The sequence below is a fragment of the Notolabrus celidotus genome, chromosome 21 (genome assembly GCF_009762535.1).
Source record: "Notolabrus celidotus isolate fNotCel1 chromosome 21, fNotCel1.pri, whole genome shotgun sequence".
NCBI classification, from domain to species: domain Eukaryota; kingdom Metazoa; phylum Chordata; class Actinopteri; order Labriformes; family Labridae; genus Notolabrus; species Notolabrus celidotus.
Genome location: NC_048292.1, coordinates 17,164,756 through 17,180,988, shown reverse-complemented (window position 1 = coordinate 17,180,988; position 16,233 = coordinate 17,164,756). Strand labels below are relative to the sequence as shown.

The window sequence follows — 16,233 nt, the reverse complement described above, 5'->3', positions numbered from 1 at the left end:
GCATTTGAGAACTGAAGAAAGTGACTGTGACAAAATCCCTGAATATACAGCTCTTGGTGATGAGGTAGAAGATTTCGGCAGTGTATTTGGCATATTTGGAATAGACATCTGCAAAGCAGCAGCGACTTGGCTTACTGTCTCCCTACCTGCTCTGCATTATGCACACATTCACAGCTTGACCGACAACAATATCAATCACATCGGTTTTACCTCGGTCATATGGACTGCTGATGTTGGACCAGCGACTCTGATTAGTGTGACAGACAGCAAAGTGGCTGGATGAAGACTTTAACACGAAATAGACATTATTGCATGCACAGAGTGCTCCAGTTCAAGAGTCAGAACTGTTCTTTTTGTTTGTGTGCTAAGTGCTAACCAGTTAGAATTGGTAAGAGTAAAATATTAACATATGCATATTTCCACACTAAGTCTTGGCCTTTCTTTCCTTCAGATGTGCATGAACTCCACATTTAAAAACACAGAAATGTAAAAAACATTTGTTTGTCTTATCAGTATTGATCATAAGGAGCATTCTTATATCCGTTATCAGTACACGCACAAAGAAAATTATCAGTATGGTGCATCCTTTTATTTAACCACCCATGTAATAAGAAGTAGTCAGTTTGACAGTAGTTTGTGATCAAGTAAATAAACAGAATTAAATCTGCGAATAACAGAATAAATAAAAACAGGTGGAAAGGCTCCTGACTTTGACCTGAAGAAGCATTACAACAGGAAAGTTGTGGGCTCAGTATGCACATTCCTGTTGTGATAAAGGCTGAAGCTGTGCAGCTTAGCGGGAATTTTTCTAATATCTATTATTCTAAACAAACACCAGGAACTGGTCCCAAATATGCAGCCATGACCTTGACACATTTAGTGTTTTGTCTTCTGTGAATCTTTGTTTTGAGAAGACGTACACCAGTACACCCTGTCTTTCTGTTGGGTGTTCAAAGCTACCAAGCCATCTACCAAACGCTGCCTTAGTGCCACGCTGACCACATGACTACAGCTGTTCATCCATGTTCACAACACAGCAACCATGGAGGCCACAGCTTCTCAGGTCCCTCATTTGTCTACGAGGAAATTTTAGGAGAGTTTTTTTTTTCCTGTTAGCCAATCGTAAAGAAGTGTTGCTACAGTGTGAACGCACAGTGGGGTTACAAAACACACCAGAATCTGACACTGCCAACCCAAACAATCACAGTCTAGCAGTCTACAAGGTGCCTGAGCAGACGTGCACTGTGGAACAACAAGGGGGCTCATCCTCCCCTCACTGTGTACTCACCAGTGAAATAAACTGTAGAGGAAAAAGATGGATGAAGATGGAGAAGAACAGATGGAGGAGAGATGGGTAAGTGACACCCAGCCAGAGAGGCAGAGAGGAAAGGGTTAAACAGAAAAACACTGGAAAAGAACTGGCAGCATGGTGAGAGACAAAACTGAATCAAATTAAAAGGAGGAAAAGAAGAAGAAGGGAAGAAGGAGAAACAGAAGATGCTTGACAAAAAGAACAGGAAGAAAAAGAGGATGAGGAGAGACATTTGAGTACAGAAAGAAAACACAAACAGAAAAAAGTAGAAAAAAACAGAACCACAGATATGCAGAGTAAACCAACAAAACAAACATACCTTTATTTCTCTCTGCTCCACTGATTTCTCCCATATCTGCTGGTCATAGGCGCCAATCTGAAAACAAACAGACAGAGAAAGGGTTAAGGATTAAACATGGCTAGAATAGCTGCACAAAACAGGAACCAGGCTTTGAGTTTTAGTTTCAAGATGCAATGAATTCAACATCCTTCTCAAGACAAATGAATTATTATCTGAGTTACAATAAAAGCTTCTCTAAAAGCTTTCCCAAGAACATGAATGTTTCCCTGGAAGATTTATGGTGCCTAAAAAAGGTGGCAAAGGCCTCCATTAAAACAAAGTGTACTGCCAGCACTCCTCTTTGTTTTCAGCTGCATCATTATATCAAATCAAATTATGATTGTCAAGATTGTGATGAGTCTGCAAAAACAAATCATTATGATTCATGTTTTTGTTCTGGGTTTTGAAGCTGTTGCTTCACAATTGGAGCTGTCAAGGTCTCATAAAACAAGCTGCACTATCATCATTGTGAGTAATTTAAAGCAGGCTGATGAAACTTAAAGATTTTGAAAGCTTGGGGGGCATCGAGACCTGCATGGAGAAGAATCCATCACTTTCTGACCTCAGGCCTTCACTTTTAAATACATTTTCCCACATGTTCACCTCTGAGTGTTTAAACATGGTTAATGATCAACCAGAAAGACTAACCACTCAGGAACAAGAGTTGACCCATATTAGGACCTCAGACCCTATAAAGACACATATCTTCTTTGAAAAGGTTGCTGGTCAATCAAACTAGGTATCTAACATGGGTAAGCATACAGGGAAAAATATCAGTCAAATAAAAAAGGTGGAAGTCAGGCATTAAAAAGTACTGTATAGTAATAATCAGTCTTAATGCAGAAGATGTTGTATTCTTCTGAAGGTGAAAAAGAGACATCTTTGTTAACTCTGCTCAAAGACAGCTAAAAACATTAAGTAGCTTTGAGGTAATAAAATATTCTTTGCAAAACTTTTTGACAATGTTACATAACAAATAGCCCAAAGTCATTATCGACTTCATGTACAAATTTTACACAGATCAAAATATGGGGGGTTACATTCAAGCACAAAACTATATAATTTTCCCTTTGAACTAGGAATGTAAACAATAAACCAAGTATTGATTCATTGATTGTTAAAAAATTACATGAAACACACATTTTTGTTTTTAATTTTCCGTCACGTGTAACAAACCTCATGTGGTCTCATATTACACTCAGCTATCAGGGAGGTGTTTTAAGTTTAAACTATGTTTCGATGTGAATCAGCTGTTAAAGGTGTTGCGCACAGCGGAGACGCTCAGCTGGTGGCTGCGGCTGTGCGTCAGGTCTCCACGTGCGCTTTTTAAAGAGGATCAATGCGCAACTGCTGCCAACAACGACACGGACACAAAGGTTGACAACTTTAAACAGGACATTTCCCACCTTTAGATACAAAGCCAACAGACTGGTGGGAATTGCTAATAGGCTTTGTTTGCAGAACAGCAACATCAGAGCCGTGTGAGCTTTTATGCTGCTGCTGATTATGACCCGGTTGCGCTCCCGGCTGACACCTGACCACGTACACACGCTTATTTTCATTAAGAAGAACGAGTAGGCAGAAAACTGGACACTGTGAGTCTGAAGTACTTTTCTGTTAGTATTATGAGCCTTTACTTTATAAGATATGTCCGCGGAGAATACATTTTTTATGAGCCTGCTCGTTGATATTCAGGGTGTTAAACATGTACCCGTATTCAATACAGTCAGTTATATGCATTTTGTTGTTGTAGAAAATATAATTTTGGGGGAAAACGTGTTTGGCATTGTTTTTGACATAAGAATAACAATGTTTTTTTATTGATTAATCGATAATTGATCATTTATAATTCCAAAAATCCATCACGGAAAATACTTAAAATTGACATCCCTACTTTGAACAGGTTTCATGGAAACTTTGAGAGTGGTTTTTGATAAAGAACTTCTGTAGAACTTAATCTTAGACTGTAAATAAATAAATGCATATTTCAATACACATAGGAGACATGGACGTAGTAACCACACCGCCACTCACAATCATCATAACGGCTCAAAAGATTTGTTATCCTATGTTTTTCGAGGGCAGAAGTAACTTATCTTTAAAACGTTGCTGTTGAAAGGACTTGTAAAGTCGGGATGTTCCGTAACTGACCAGTCTAAATCGTGCCATGCTACGAGATACCATCCATGATCTGTGTTTGTTTATATCGGGGTACAAGAGCATTAACGCATTACTGCAGTAGCCATTAACCAGAGCTACAGACCCGGCTAGTGACGGGTGATGGTGCTACAGCTGACGCAACCATAATTTCTGGCCTACAATAAAAAAAGCATTATTCATTTGTTAAACAGACTAGTTATTTTGGTGCTGACTAGCAAGAGTGACAATGTTTAACTAGATTAATGTATTATCCCTATTGTAAATCACAGTTAGTCACACCATAAGCTGCTTTATTGTCCACTCTTTAACTCTAAATTGGAACCCAAATTTTGGAAAGCTCCATGTTTTAATAAAAAAAAGCCTGCAGTAAAGTATCTGAGACAACAACTCAAACATTTACTGAGGTAATAGATCAAATGAGAAGGAGGGAATATTTTCTCATAGAAAACAGAATAATCTGACTTCCATAAGACTGGATAAATCGAGAAAACAACAAAGAATATATTGGGTAATTTTTAAAAGGTAGAAAAGTATATTTGGCACCTTTGAACACTTAGATTATGAACAAAGTTCTACAGACTGACACGTGGTTTGACAACACAAGTGTAAGTATGCCATACTCAGCAGTCTCACACTTGCCAAACCCTCACACAAAACAAGAAATAACACTTTCCATATGATGGGCCCTTCTCACTGTCTGCCTCTTATTTACTTTTTAAATTGCAGGCTTCGCTTTTTCTTTGTTGTCTATGAAGTGGGGCCGCTGAAAAAGGTCCAGCATGTTAAGGATCAACTGGAAGGAACTTTACAAGGCAAGTTTGACACTATTATCTGGTCCTCTGACCTGTATCAATCATTGCCACCCACACTGAAGTGGAGAGGGTGTCACTCTGAGGAAAATGGGAGCATGCAGATCTCAGGAATCATAAATAGAGCTGGTGTGTTTGTCCAAAGCAGAGTAGAGGGACAGAGAGAGCAGACAGTGGAAAGAGTGCTGTTACGGTGGGAACAAGATAGTTTTGTACCACCTTCAGACATCTGACCTCAGAACATACATAAGAAAACAAACAAACCCTACCAGAACAAACTGTACCAGTTCACCCTGAAAGAGTCTCATGTCTCCTTATCTCCATTCACAGATAACACTCAGCTTTGTCCGCTCAATGTGAAGGAGAAAAAAGGACCGGAAGGAATTTAAAGTCACACAATTTTTCATACAGCACGTGTGTTTCAGAGACTTCTGCAAATCAGCTGATAAACTGACCTCAGCAGATCAGCGTATTCATGCAAGTGAGTTTGTGTGAGTCTCAAAGGCAACGAGTCTGGGTCAACCCGCAAGCTTGCCAGTGGAAACTCTGCATCTTTAATGAGACAACATTAAACATGGATAGAAAGGGAGGAGGAGAGGTCAAAGATGAGGGAAAGGGGGATGCAAGGAGAGGCAGGATATGGCGTGAGCAGACAATTCCAAGAACTGATGACAGAAAGAGTCAACAATCGGGTAAAAGTTGATCCTTAAATCTTTTCTTTTTTTCCCCTTTTTCTATCAGAACTGGATTGACCTGGAGATTGTTTTTATCTTCTTCCTGTCAGTGTCTGTAATAAATACCCCTGAAATCAAGTCTTATGTATAGTAAAATAAGAAATGATACGTTTTGGTGCTTCTACGTCTCTAGCTAAGGCACTTTTGATATCTTAGTGGTCCCAACAAGGATGGATTGTGTGTCATCAAGTGTGTCACATCATACATGCTCATATGAGATGCAAAGACTGACTCTGATCTGAAGTTGGTTCGTACTGCACAACTTTAAACTTCTATTATGAAGTGAATCACACTTTGCTTTGCTTTAGTTGTACAAAACATAGATTCTTATAACAGAATCTGGGGGTCATGACACCTCAGCATTACCTAGCATAGTTCAAACTTCTTTTGTCTGTAAGGTGCCAAGTCCCATATGATCATATAGTTGTGTCTAATTCAACCAAACAAAGCAAACTCTCTTTCTGAGACAGTTTAGTACTTTATGTTCCTTTAAAGCTCCTGTGAGGAACTTTAGGTTTGTGTACATTTTGGCGCTCATGTGAACAAAACCGGGCCTTTACTTCTTTACTGGTTTTGACTGAAACATGTACAAGTCGCTTTTTTAACAAAGAGTCTAATCCTGCTTTTATTATTTCAGTCAAATGTACCACTCATCGAGAACCTTTGGTTTATTAAATCACTTGTCTGACAAGTATTAAAAATGATTTAATAAAAACTTCCAATATTCATGCTGATAGTCTTGTCTGCATTTGTTGGTCATAAAGATGAATTAGTATTCGTTTCGGTTGGCTTTAAGTCCTCTGAAACATACATTTTAAAGCTGCTATGAGGAGTTTTTGATTTGTGTCAATTTTGGTAACCCCTGTGGACAAAGATGTACATCTTATCACTTGGCTGATCTCATCTTGTACATGCCAAGGTAGTATTTTATGGCGATAAAATCGTATCCTCGGGTGCTGGTTTGACCTAGTGGTGTTCCCCATATACAGAGGCTATTGTCCTCAAGTAGGCGGCCAAGAGTCAATTCCAACCAGCTGTCCCTTTCTCAAATGTCCCTCCCCACTCTTTCCCAATTTCCTGCTCTACTCACTATCATATCCTCTCTGATTAAAAGCCCCCAAAAATATAACTTTTAAAAAAAATGTATCCTGCTCTCTTTCAACATTAAAATGTGTCAATCATTGTGAGTATTTGTTGTTGAAAGTGTAAGTAATGGCTTTTTCTTCAGCGTGCTGTCAGTCATCTGGTCTGACACCGACCCCTCGCAGTGCTTCCAGTTGAGACATTCAATATAAAAATAGTTCCAGATGGTCTTATTTGAATTTGCAGATCATAAAAAGACACTGCTCTGACGGACCTTACGGTGGGACCGTTTTGTTAACTGCTGTTCAACTTAAGATTTATAACATAAATTCCTGTACAACATATTTACAATTCAAAAATGCCAAATTACTTCTTTCATTGTCGAGAGATGTTATATTTTAATGGGCTTTTATCCCCTTGAAGGTACTTTGCGTGACTTTTTAAAATGTACTACAGCACTATAGCTAACTCATCTGCTCATTTAACAAACTAAATTACACTCCTGTGTGTGTATCATCATGATTATACTGTGACTTACTGACAAACGCTGCTGAGGCTCCACCAGTGGAGAAAAACACTTTAATCTGGGTACTGAATACCATTAAATCTGACGTCTGATTTACTGTGTGACATTGGGGCTGACAGCTAATTTTCCACATCACTCAACCTATTAAAAACACACGCACACACACAGATAGGAGAGGATGATGGGAGAGTGTATGTGGAGGACGGCCAGAGGGCGAACATGACCAGACTATGGAGCAGAAAGATAAAGCAGGACAGAGTGGCGATAAGGAGGGCAGGTATGGAAAGAGGGGTACATTTCTCACACACATTCACACACACACACCCATTGTTACATCATGGAGTAATAAGGTGACTGAGAGGTGACAGAGTGGAATTAACAGCATTGGAAATCCTCTTATCCACACACACATGCGCAAACATGCACACACTTATCTATACATATGTTCCCCTCTTTCCTACATGTATGAAAGGCAGTAATGTTGCAGTGTATTTACATATATGATACCAAAATATGCATGAAATAAAAGTTTGCATTTGCCTAGTCTTGGTGAATGATCTGCACCAAATTCAGACTTCAACAATTTGAAAAGCGAATCCAGCAGTAAGAGAGCATCAGAAGTGAAGAAGATGATGCCAAGTGTGCCGCTGCGGCAGTGCTGGGGTCACCATGACGACGGATGAAGAGAAAGAGAGATGGGGATTATGTTAGAGAGAGTTATGTAACAACCTCCTCTGCAGTAGTAGGGGAGTCAGACACACACACAGATAAATGGATACTGGTTTGAAGGGATATGGAGGGTATGTGTACAGTACTCAGATATGCAGGTTTAACACATTGACACACAAACTAGGTGTCAACCTATAGTGTTAATGGGCCGCAATGGATGCCATTCATTTGATATCCGTAGAGACTTGGGTTCAAACGTGGGGCGTCAAGTTACCGCCTGATCAAATGAAACAGGGAGGAGAGTGATTTCTTCTTTAACTCACAACCTGCTGCGACTGTGGGCTCTTGAGCTGCTGTACTTAATGAGGAAAAGAACACATATGGAATTATTAAATTAACAAAAAAGTGTTAAACAAACCAGAATATGTTTTATATTTTAGATTCTGTAAAGTAGTCTCCTTTTTCCTCGATGAAAGCTTTGCACACTCTTGGTATTCTCTCAGTCTGCTTCATGAAGTGGTCTCCTGGAATGGTTTCTAATTAACATGAGCCTTGTCATGAGTTCATTTGTAGAATGACTTGCCTTCTTAATGTGTTTTAGACCATCAGTTGTTCAGAGGTAGGGTTAGTACACAATTGATTGCCCTTTTTTAAAGTTATATTTTTTGGCCTTTTTGCCTTTATTTTATAGGACAGCTGAAGAGAGACAGGAAATGTGGGGAGTAGAGAGTGGGGGAAGACATGCAGGAAATGGTCGACCGGCCGGGAATCGAACCGGCGACCCCTGGGATGAGGACTGTAGCCTCTGTATGTGGGGCGCTTAGGCCGCTAGGCCACCAGTGCCCCGATTGCCCTTTTTGACTACTGTTGTAATGCATGTTATGGCAAAACCAGATTATTTCATAGTTGTGATGTCTTCAGTATTAATCTACAATGTTGAAAATAACTAAAATAAATAAAAACCATTGAATGAGAAGGTGTGTCCAAACTTTTGACTGGTAGTGTACATGTGAGGTTTGGATACTTCAGGCTGTCTGTGCTTAAATCATCTTGAAGGGGTAGCTGTTTGGTTGAAATCTAATCTCAGTGGGGAAGAAAATGGGAAAAATGTTGAACCCCTCAGGTGATCATTTATAATGTGTGCACAAGTTAATTATCTTGTGGGAATGAGTTATTAACTTGTTGACTTTCATACTGACTAATATATAGTTTAGTACTCCTTATGAAAACATTATACAAGTGGAAATGACATTACTTGAAGCTAACACTGGAGATCATTCATTTGCCTTTTCCTGCTTCCTTCTAGAACCTCAGTCGTCTCTGTGATGGAAACCACCTCACCTGTTTGACAGAAGCAGCTCTATATGCGTCTGTGTGGGTTTGGTCAGCTTTGGCAAGCACTGATTAAACACCAGAGCAAACATGCTGCTGGTTAACAGGCTAGTTTAAGTTTCAAGGGCCGTGTGTAACAAATGGAAAGTTTCCAGACTAAAACGACTCAAAGAACAGCTTTACTGATTAATCCAAATGAGCCTGAACCAATCTTTCATTAATTAGAAACGTCTCTCATTTGATATCAAAACAATCGATTATTTGTCCAATCAAAAGCCCCAAACCTTAAGGTAATTAACTTCAAATATGATTTTCAACTACTCACTTGATACCAAAACTGAGTTAAATCACCCACAAATCACTACAGATGAAACATTTGTCTTAAAATAACTCAAGTATGTGCTTACAGATGTGTTATGAATCTAAAATGATCATCACTTCATGTTTAACAAACATTTCAACAGAAGAGTTGTGTTGGTCAGCTGGCCGTGGCATCAAATTTAACCCCTACGCTGTGTTTTCAGGTGTGACCAAGGAAACACACTCACACACAAAGGTGTTCTTGTAGAGTGAGTGTGTGTTTGTGTGACAGATGGGAGAATCTGCTCTTGGCAGGCAGAAACACACACAGGTCATTTATCAATGAATGCAGAGATTTTTCACTCCCTGCCTGCTGAACTTCTCAGGAGAACGAAAGGGAAGCTATTTGAAATGTGTACAGGTTGTGTTATTATTTTTACACACTATACAATCAGTTCAGGGGTGCCACTAAAGATTACTTTCAATATCAATGCATTTGACATATTTGAACTCAAATTGATTTAGACCATCCAGTCTTGGACACTAGGACTGTGAAAAACATTAATTTAATGGTAACATGTAAAAATATCTTTAGTCTAAGTTGTAGTGTAAAACTTAGACATTAAATTCTCATACACTTAAGACAAATCAACGCACCAGTTCTTCTTAAAATGAAGTTAGAAACAGGGGGTGTTTGGCTCTTTTGCTTAAAAACAAAGACAAATAATACTGAGATCATACAATTTTTTTTGCTGGTAATCTCAACAACGGTCTATTCTTTCTATCTACAGGTCAGACTACAAAATATCTGACAATGATCAATCATATATACATGTCTCTATACTGAATCAAAATGGGGTTTGTTATTAACTAAACATTTTTATTTGTCCTTATGCACTACATTCAAACACTCAGGGTGAGGTCTTTAAGTGCTTGTTTTTTTAAAAGCTTAAACATATTTAACTTACAATCAAATTAAAATAGAAACTCCTGCAAATTTCAGTACTTAAGTAAGCTCCAAGAGCAAATTTGTGTCATTGTTGCCTGAAAGGTGAAAAATTAATGTTTGTCAGAATAGTTGTAGATTAAAAAACTTAACTCTTGGCCAAATGACAGAGAAAACAAATTGTAATATAAAATTAATCAATCATATTAATATGAATGATAATCTACTTTTCTTCTTTAATTATAGTCGTTTTCTTCTTATGAAACCATACTGAGCTTGTACAGTCGTGAAAATCCACCACTCTCACCCACATACCAGGAACAAGAACTGTGTCACTTGTCTTAAAATAGGCCTTAAAGCCAGCACACACATCGGCTAGTAAGCTGATTTATTGTAGTGCAGCTTTTTAAGCTCAAATGTCTCACAGACATGCCAAAAGTGCCAGGCTTTACCTCCAGCTGGGCAAAAGTGAGCTCAACGCGTCAGACTTTACAGAAAATAAAACAAGGAAGTGAGTCTGCCGCAGTAACAGATATAGAGTACACGTCTACATGTGCTTTGGCAGGGCAGTGTGCTGCGACTGAAAAAGCAGCTTGCACACAAACATCACTGCGAGTCTATTTGCAGCGCGTCTGCAGACACGGCACGGACGGAAATATAGTGTGCGTCATGCGAGATGCTGCCGGCGGGCTGCTGAGGCTACAGAGCCCAGAGCAGTAATGTGAGCTTCAGGGACCTGTTGGGAAATCTGGACCTCTGTGAAATCTATAATTTCCACTAGTTTGAATGATTTCCTGTCCATGCGCTTCATTCACTATCATACAGAAAAAGAGCTGTGCCATGTTTTTACAACACTTTTCATTGAAAGTGAACCAAAAAGGGAACACCGAACTTTGAAAGTGTTGATTGCATTACATTGAAAGGCAGAATTTAAAGGGTCAGTTCACCCAAAATTCACAAATAGGTTTCTGCATTTACTCAAGTGGTGTGTAACCCAAAAGTTAGCTTTACCCTTTATGATTTCTGAGATACCTGGAACAAATCTAAGACAGTGGAAGTAAACTTGTGTAAGCTAATACAGCATTAAGTTAAAATAAACAAAGAAATATAAGGTTTTTAAAAAAAATAAGAAGCAAGCTTACTGTTACTCAAGATAATCCTCTGAACTGTCATTTATTTTGACGTAAAGTACTCAAAACACACACAGCCTTTTCTGTCTAATATCACAAGAATCAGGGAATAAGATTTTGTAAAGGACAGTTGTGTTTAAACATATTGAAATGTGTGATTAACTGCCATTGTAGCAGGCTGTCAGGACAACATTTTAAAAAGACACATACAAAGCTGGACTAGTTAGATCATGTATGACGAAAAACAGATTTGGTGATTCACTAACACTTATACAATCAAGGCGATAAACATAGCAGGGTTTTTCTCCGGCTGTAAGGCTACTTAAGAGCGACGCAATCACTTAAAAATACACACATACACACACCTTAATAGTGTCCTGAGGGCAGTGTTTGTTTGTTTGGCAAGATTTCAAGTTGCTTACTGAACATACAAGGGAGAGCTAGAGATAGCCTGTGGTTTGGCATTATGCTAAGCTGATGCTAAATTTAATGGAATATAATAGCTGCGCTGAAACCGTGTGTGACCTCTGGGGCTTGCATATGTGCCCAGTTATCTGTTGTCCAATGAACCTCAGGGAAGACAAAGATATTTGAATCATTGGAGACATACGAATCACTCTGTCAGGTTGACTTAAAACCGAGAGAGCCCTGTTTATCGTGAAACATCTGCGTCTGTATCTGTGCCTTTTCACCTTCATGTCGGGGTAGTCAAAGAGAAAGAAAAACTCTTAAGTTGTGGAAAGGTAACGTCATTGGGAGCCCTGAGGGCAGCCAGACAGGTGTGGGCTTCTCCAGAAATGGCTCTGATGACTCAATGCTTGCCGTCACTGGTGCGCCTCTGCCCAGACAAGCTAAATCAGCAGACAACAATAAAGCTGCAAAGTTTAAATTACTGGAAGAATAAAACGATTGTTCTGCTTTGAATCCAGTTTTCAGACCAGACTAATGGATCTCTAAACTAGAAAAGAAAAGCCTAATTGGGGACCAAATGTAATTTGAATTCTACTGCTACACATTAGGATTATTGTAAGAACTAAAACACAGAAGCAAAGCTGAGAAAGTTGCTCATTAGACAGTTGTTTGTATAAATCAGACAGCAGCGCTCAGACCTTTCATTATGTTTCTAACTTCTCATATGAGTCATCTTCGGTGTGATGTGATTCCAGTGAAAGCTTTTGCTGACGTTAGATCTGCCAGGTGCAAGCAGAACATCAGAGAGACAGGGGCAGACAGGTGAAAGACCAAAAAAAAGACAGATATGGAGGGAGAAAGGTCGCCAGGGAGCAATAACGGGCAGAGGCGGTCAAAAAAGAGAGAGACAGGGTCGTAGACAGACAGACAGACAGGCCTGAGAGAGGCAGACGGGTGTGTAAGCTGAGAGCTGCGGACGGGGGGAGCAGAGTTGAAGTCCAGCAGAGGATCTGATATCTGAGACCATGGAACAAGAAGACACACAACACCAGGCTGTGGACACTGCCAAAGAAATGTGCATCGAAAACAGTCTGCGCACTCTAATACCTGAACTTCTAATCCTAACTCTATGTCTTCAGCATCTTTTTGTTAAGATAGATTTTAGTTTTAGAGCTAGACCAATAAGTTGATGCTAGTTTGCTGGTAATTTTAGGATTTGATGACAAGAATCTGTAGCTGTGAACTCATATGACTTTCAGTGATTTAGAAACCACTGAGATATTGTGCATGCATGCACCTAGCTTTCTTTTTAATGCTTGACAGTGAGGTTATAGTTGACTGCTTCTCAATTACATTCAGTAAGCTTCACAATTTGCTCATTTGTGGTCTACTTATGAAACATTAAAGCACCTGTCAGGAGTTTTGAGCTGGTTATGAAACCTGCAAGAGCAATGAGGACCACAAACTATGTGACAATTTCTTTGGGGTTATCTTTGATGCACTGTGAAGGTGTCAGATGAGTTGACTTGTAGCACCATAAAGAAACCCTTTTAAAACTTTTCTTCAGAAAATAACTTTTTGTATCTGACAACACTACCCTACCTATGTAAAGGAAAAGAACAGCAAAGATGAAGGGAGTACCACCTTGTCAAGAGGGGGATCCACAATTGACACAAACAGAAAACTCCTCGCAGCTTTAAACAATAAAGCTAGTTATTTTTTAGCATGCAACAATTCTGATAAAACTTGGGCCATTTCACGGTCACCTCCTCCGCATATTAATATATAATTTTAAAGAGTAATACTGTTAAAGCTCCTCTGATTCATTTTTAGTATGTGTCATTTTTGGTGCCCGCCTATGGACAAAGCATTACCTGTCTTCGCTGATCTTGCCTGTAAGCCTAAATAGTGTATTCTGATGAAAAATCTCATCCTGATGTCCTTTGACAGTCAAACGTGGAAAATGTCAACAAAGGCTGTTTCTTTATCTGGGTTACTTCATCTGACACCTCGCCTGCAGCATTAGTTACAGGCATCGAAAATAGCTCAACAGAAAATTGTCAATCCTGTCATGGATGGTCTTGTTTGCTTTTGTAAATCATACAGAGACATCAATATTAAGATCAGTCTGTTTCATGACCGGCTAAAAACTTCTCACAGGAGCTTTAAACAATTCTGATTATTTATTTTCAGATATTATTATAAAAAGTTACTGAGCAAAAATGTAATCAAAGGAAAACAGTGTGAAAAATCATTGGGTGGACTTACAGCTATGTATTTACAATATTCTTTGAATTGCCATACTTCCCTCATATTTTTTTCTGCACACAAATAATAGGTTGGTGAACAATACCTAAAGATGTGGGACCTTTAATACAGAACAGAGCCTCCTGCTCTGTATTAAAGGTCCCTCATCTTTAGGTATTGTCTGTGGGTTAGAAAGGTAAAACAAACAAGCGTTGACAACTTGGAGTTCACAGGGTGGTGATCATACGGGAGGAAAGAACTGTTTATCAGATTTAAAAACTGCACCAAGTCTGCGGCACGGCTCTCTGCTCGCTCTGTATTCCCCACAACTCTTTAGAAATGCTGAGCTAAAACATTAAAGAGCCATAATGTACCTGCCATCTCATGTTATCCTTTACATTTCCAATAGAGTATGAATTCTTAAAGGGTAAAAAAAACTTCAACAATTTCAAGTTTGAGTCTTATGTCTATTGTGACATTTAAAAACCAACGCAGCGTGCAAATGCATGAAAAATTGGAGATTCTTACCTTTTTCTGGTACCACACCACAGCATCTTTTACTTTGGAAGCCATTTACATTTCCCTGTTCCCCGTCTAGGGCATCTTAGACTGAAATCAAACAGCAGGAGAGAAGGAGAGAAAGCAGTGTGAGTGACTGAGTAATGAGGAGAGAGAGGGCGACTGAAGTCTATATACCTGGCAGGAAGGTGTGTCATGATGAACCACTGACGGAGCAGAGAGGGAGGGGAAGACACACACACACACACAAATACACTGACAGACGAGCCACGACTGATTATGCAGAAATGATTATGAGTTGATTTTGTTTGAAACACACACTGAAAAACACACAATATATTCCTAAGTCACACACACACACACACAAATCTCTGTGATAAGTGGTTCTCTCACTCAGGCTTCAATGGCGTGATATAAACAGTGTTTCTATTGGCTGGTCAGAGAGGTAAGACTGTAGTGGTGTTGGTTAAGAGCTGGATGTTCTCGCTGAATCATTTTCTGACACACACACACACACACACACACACACACACACACACACACACACACACACACACACACACACACACACACACACACACACACACACACACACACACACACACACACACACACACACACACACACACACACACACACACACACACTTCTTATGGGAAATATTTGGGAACGGCTGTTGGATCCCTTTCGGTGTTTGGGCATGTGAGTGACTGCCTAGGACGGATAGGCTTATAAAACACACACAAACACACACAGGCATGATTTTGCTGAAGTAAAGTAAAAGTACTATACTCTGTCCAAATACATGATAGATAATTTACTTTCTCACTCAACTTGAAATATATTCACACTCAAAATATCAATACAGCAATATATATTTGTCCTGACGTGTGATACAATTATTGATAAGCTGAAAACAAATATCAGTTTGAAGACTTTAAAAGACTGCTGGTCAGTTTTTGAAACCAAAAAGAAGAAAGAGAGAAGAAGCCATTCCCGCAAATCATACTGTAACATATGGCACCATGTTCTAGTCTATCCTGTCCTATCCCATTGTAACACATCATACGGTGAATTTGTCATATTTTTTTGGCCATTTTTCAGAGAATATAAATGATAAGAGAAAAACTTTTTCTTCACTTATGGTTAGTGGTTGGGTGAAGCAAAATTTTTATCAAACAACTGTGTTTACTCTTTTTATATCATAATGGCAACAGAAACTACCCAAGAAACCATACATTCAGCCAGGGTATGTAAACTTATGAGCACAACTGTATATCATATGTTAATGTAACTCATCATGTCGTATTATGGTTTCTCGTGTTGTATCGTGTTGTATTGCGTCATATCGTGTCGCTTCTTATCATATCATATCGTGACACATTGTATCATGTCAATAGACTGTAAAATATGGAGGGTCCGTGTCGTCCCCCATCTGTTTCTGAAGCGTTGTTTTGAGGCCAATCGTCGGTGGCAGCCATATTGCTGCTGTGGACAATTGTGACGTAAAGAGGCGACTTTGAGCCTCCTAGCCAACAGCTACAGTGTTCCCGCCTGTCAATCAAGTCAGCTGTGCCTCTCATAATGGTAAACTCGTAATCTTAATATCTTCAAAATTGCCGCGTTACAAAAAATCCCCCCTCGTACACTGTGTGCTGATCGAGAAATTATCTATCCAGACTATACTAGTCTTTTGTACCAGGCTGTAAACATGT

At 39.2% G+C, this 16,233-nt stretch overlaps 1 protein-coding gene across 6 annotated transcripts in view; it reads right to left on the bottom strand.

Moving 5' to 3' along the window:
* Window positions 1–16,233, bottom strand: part of LOC117805057 (putative homeodomain transcription factor 2) — a 49,507-nt gene that overhangs the window by 17,086 nt on the left and 16,188 nt on the right. For all 6 annotated transcript variants that reach the window (XM_034673628.1, XM_034673631.1, XM_034673625.1 and 3 more), the window contains exons 3-4: window positions 14,528–14,608; window positions 1,632–1,688 (exon numbers count right to left, since the gene is read on the bottom strand). In XM_034673628.1, the coding sequence (XP_034529519.1) occupies window positions 1,632–1,688; window positions 14,528–14,572 (102 nt within the window). In that variant the 5' untranslated portion in view covers window positions 14,573–14,608. The remainder of the gene's footprint in view (window positions 1–1,631; window positions 1,689–14,527; window positions 14,609–16,233) is intronic.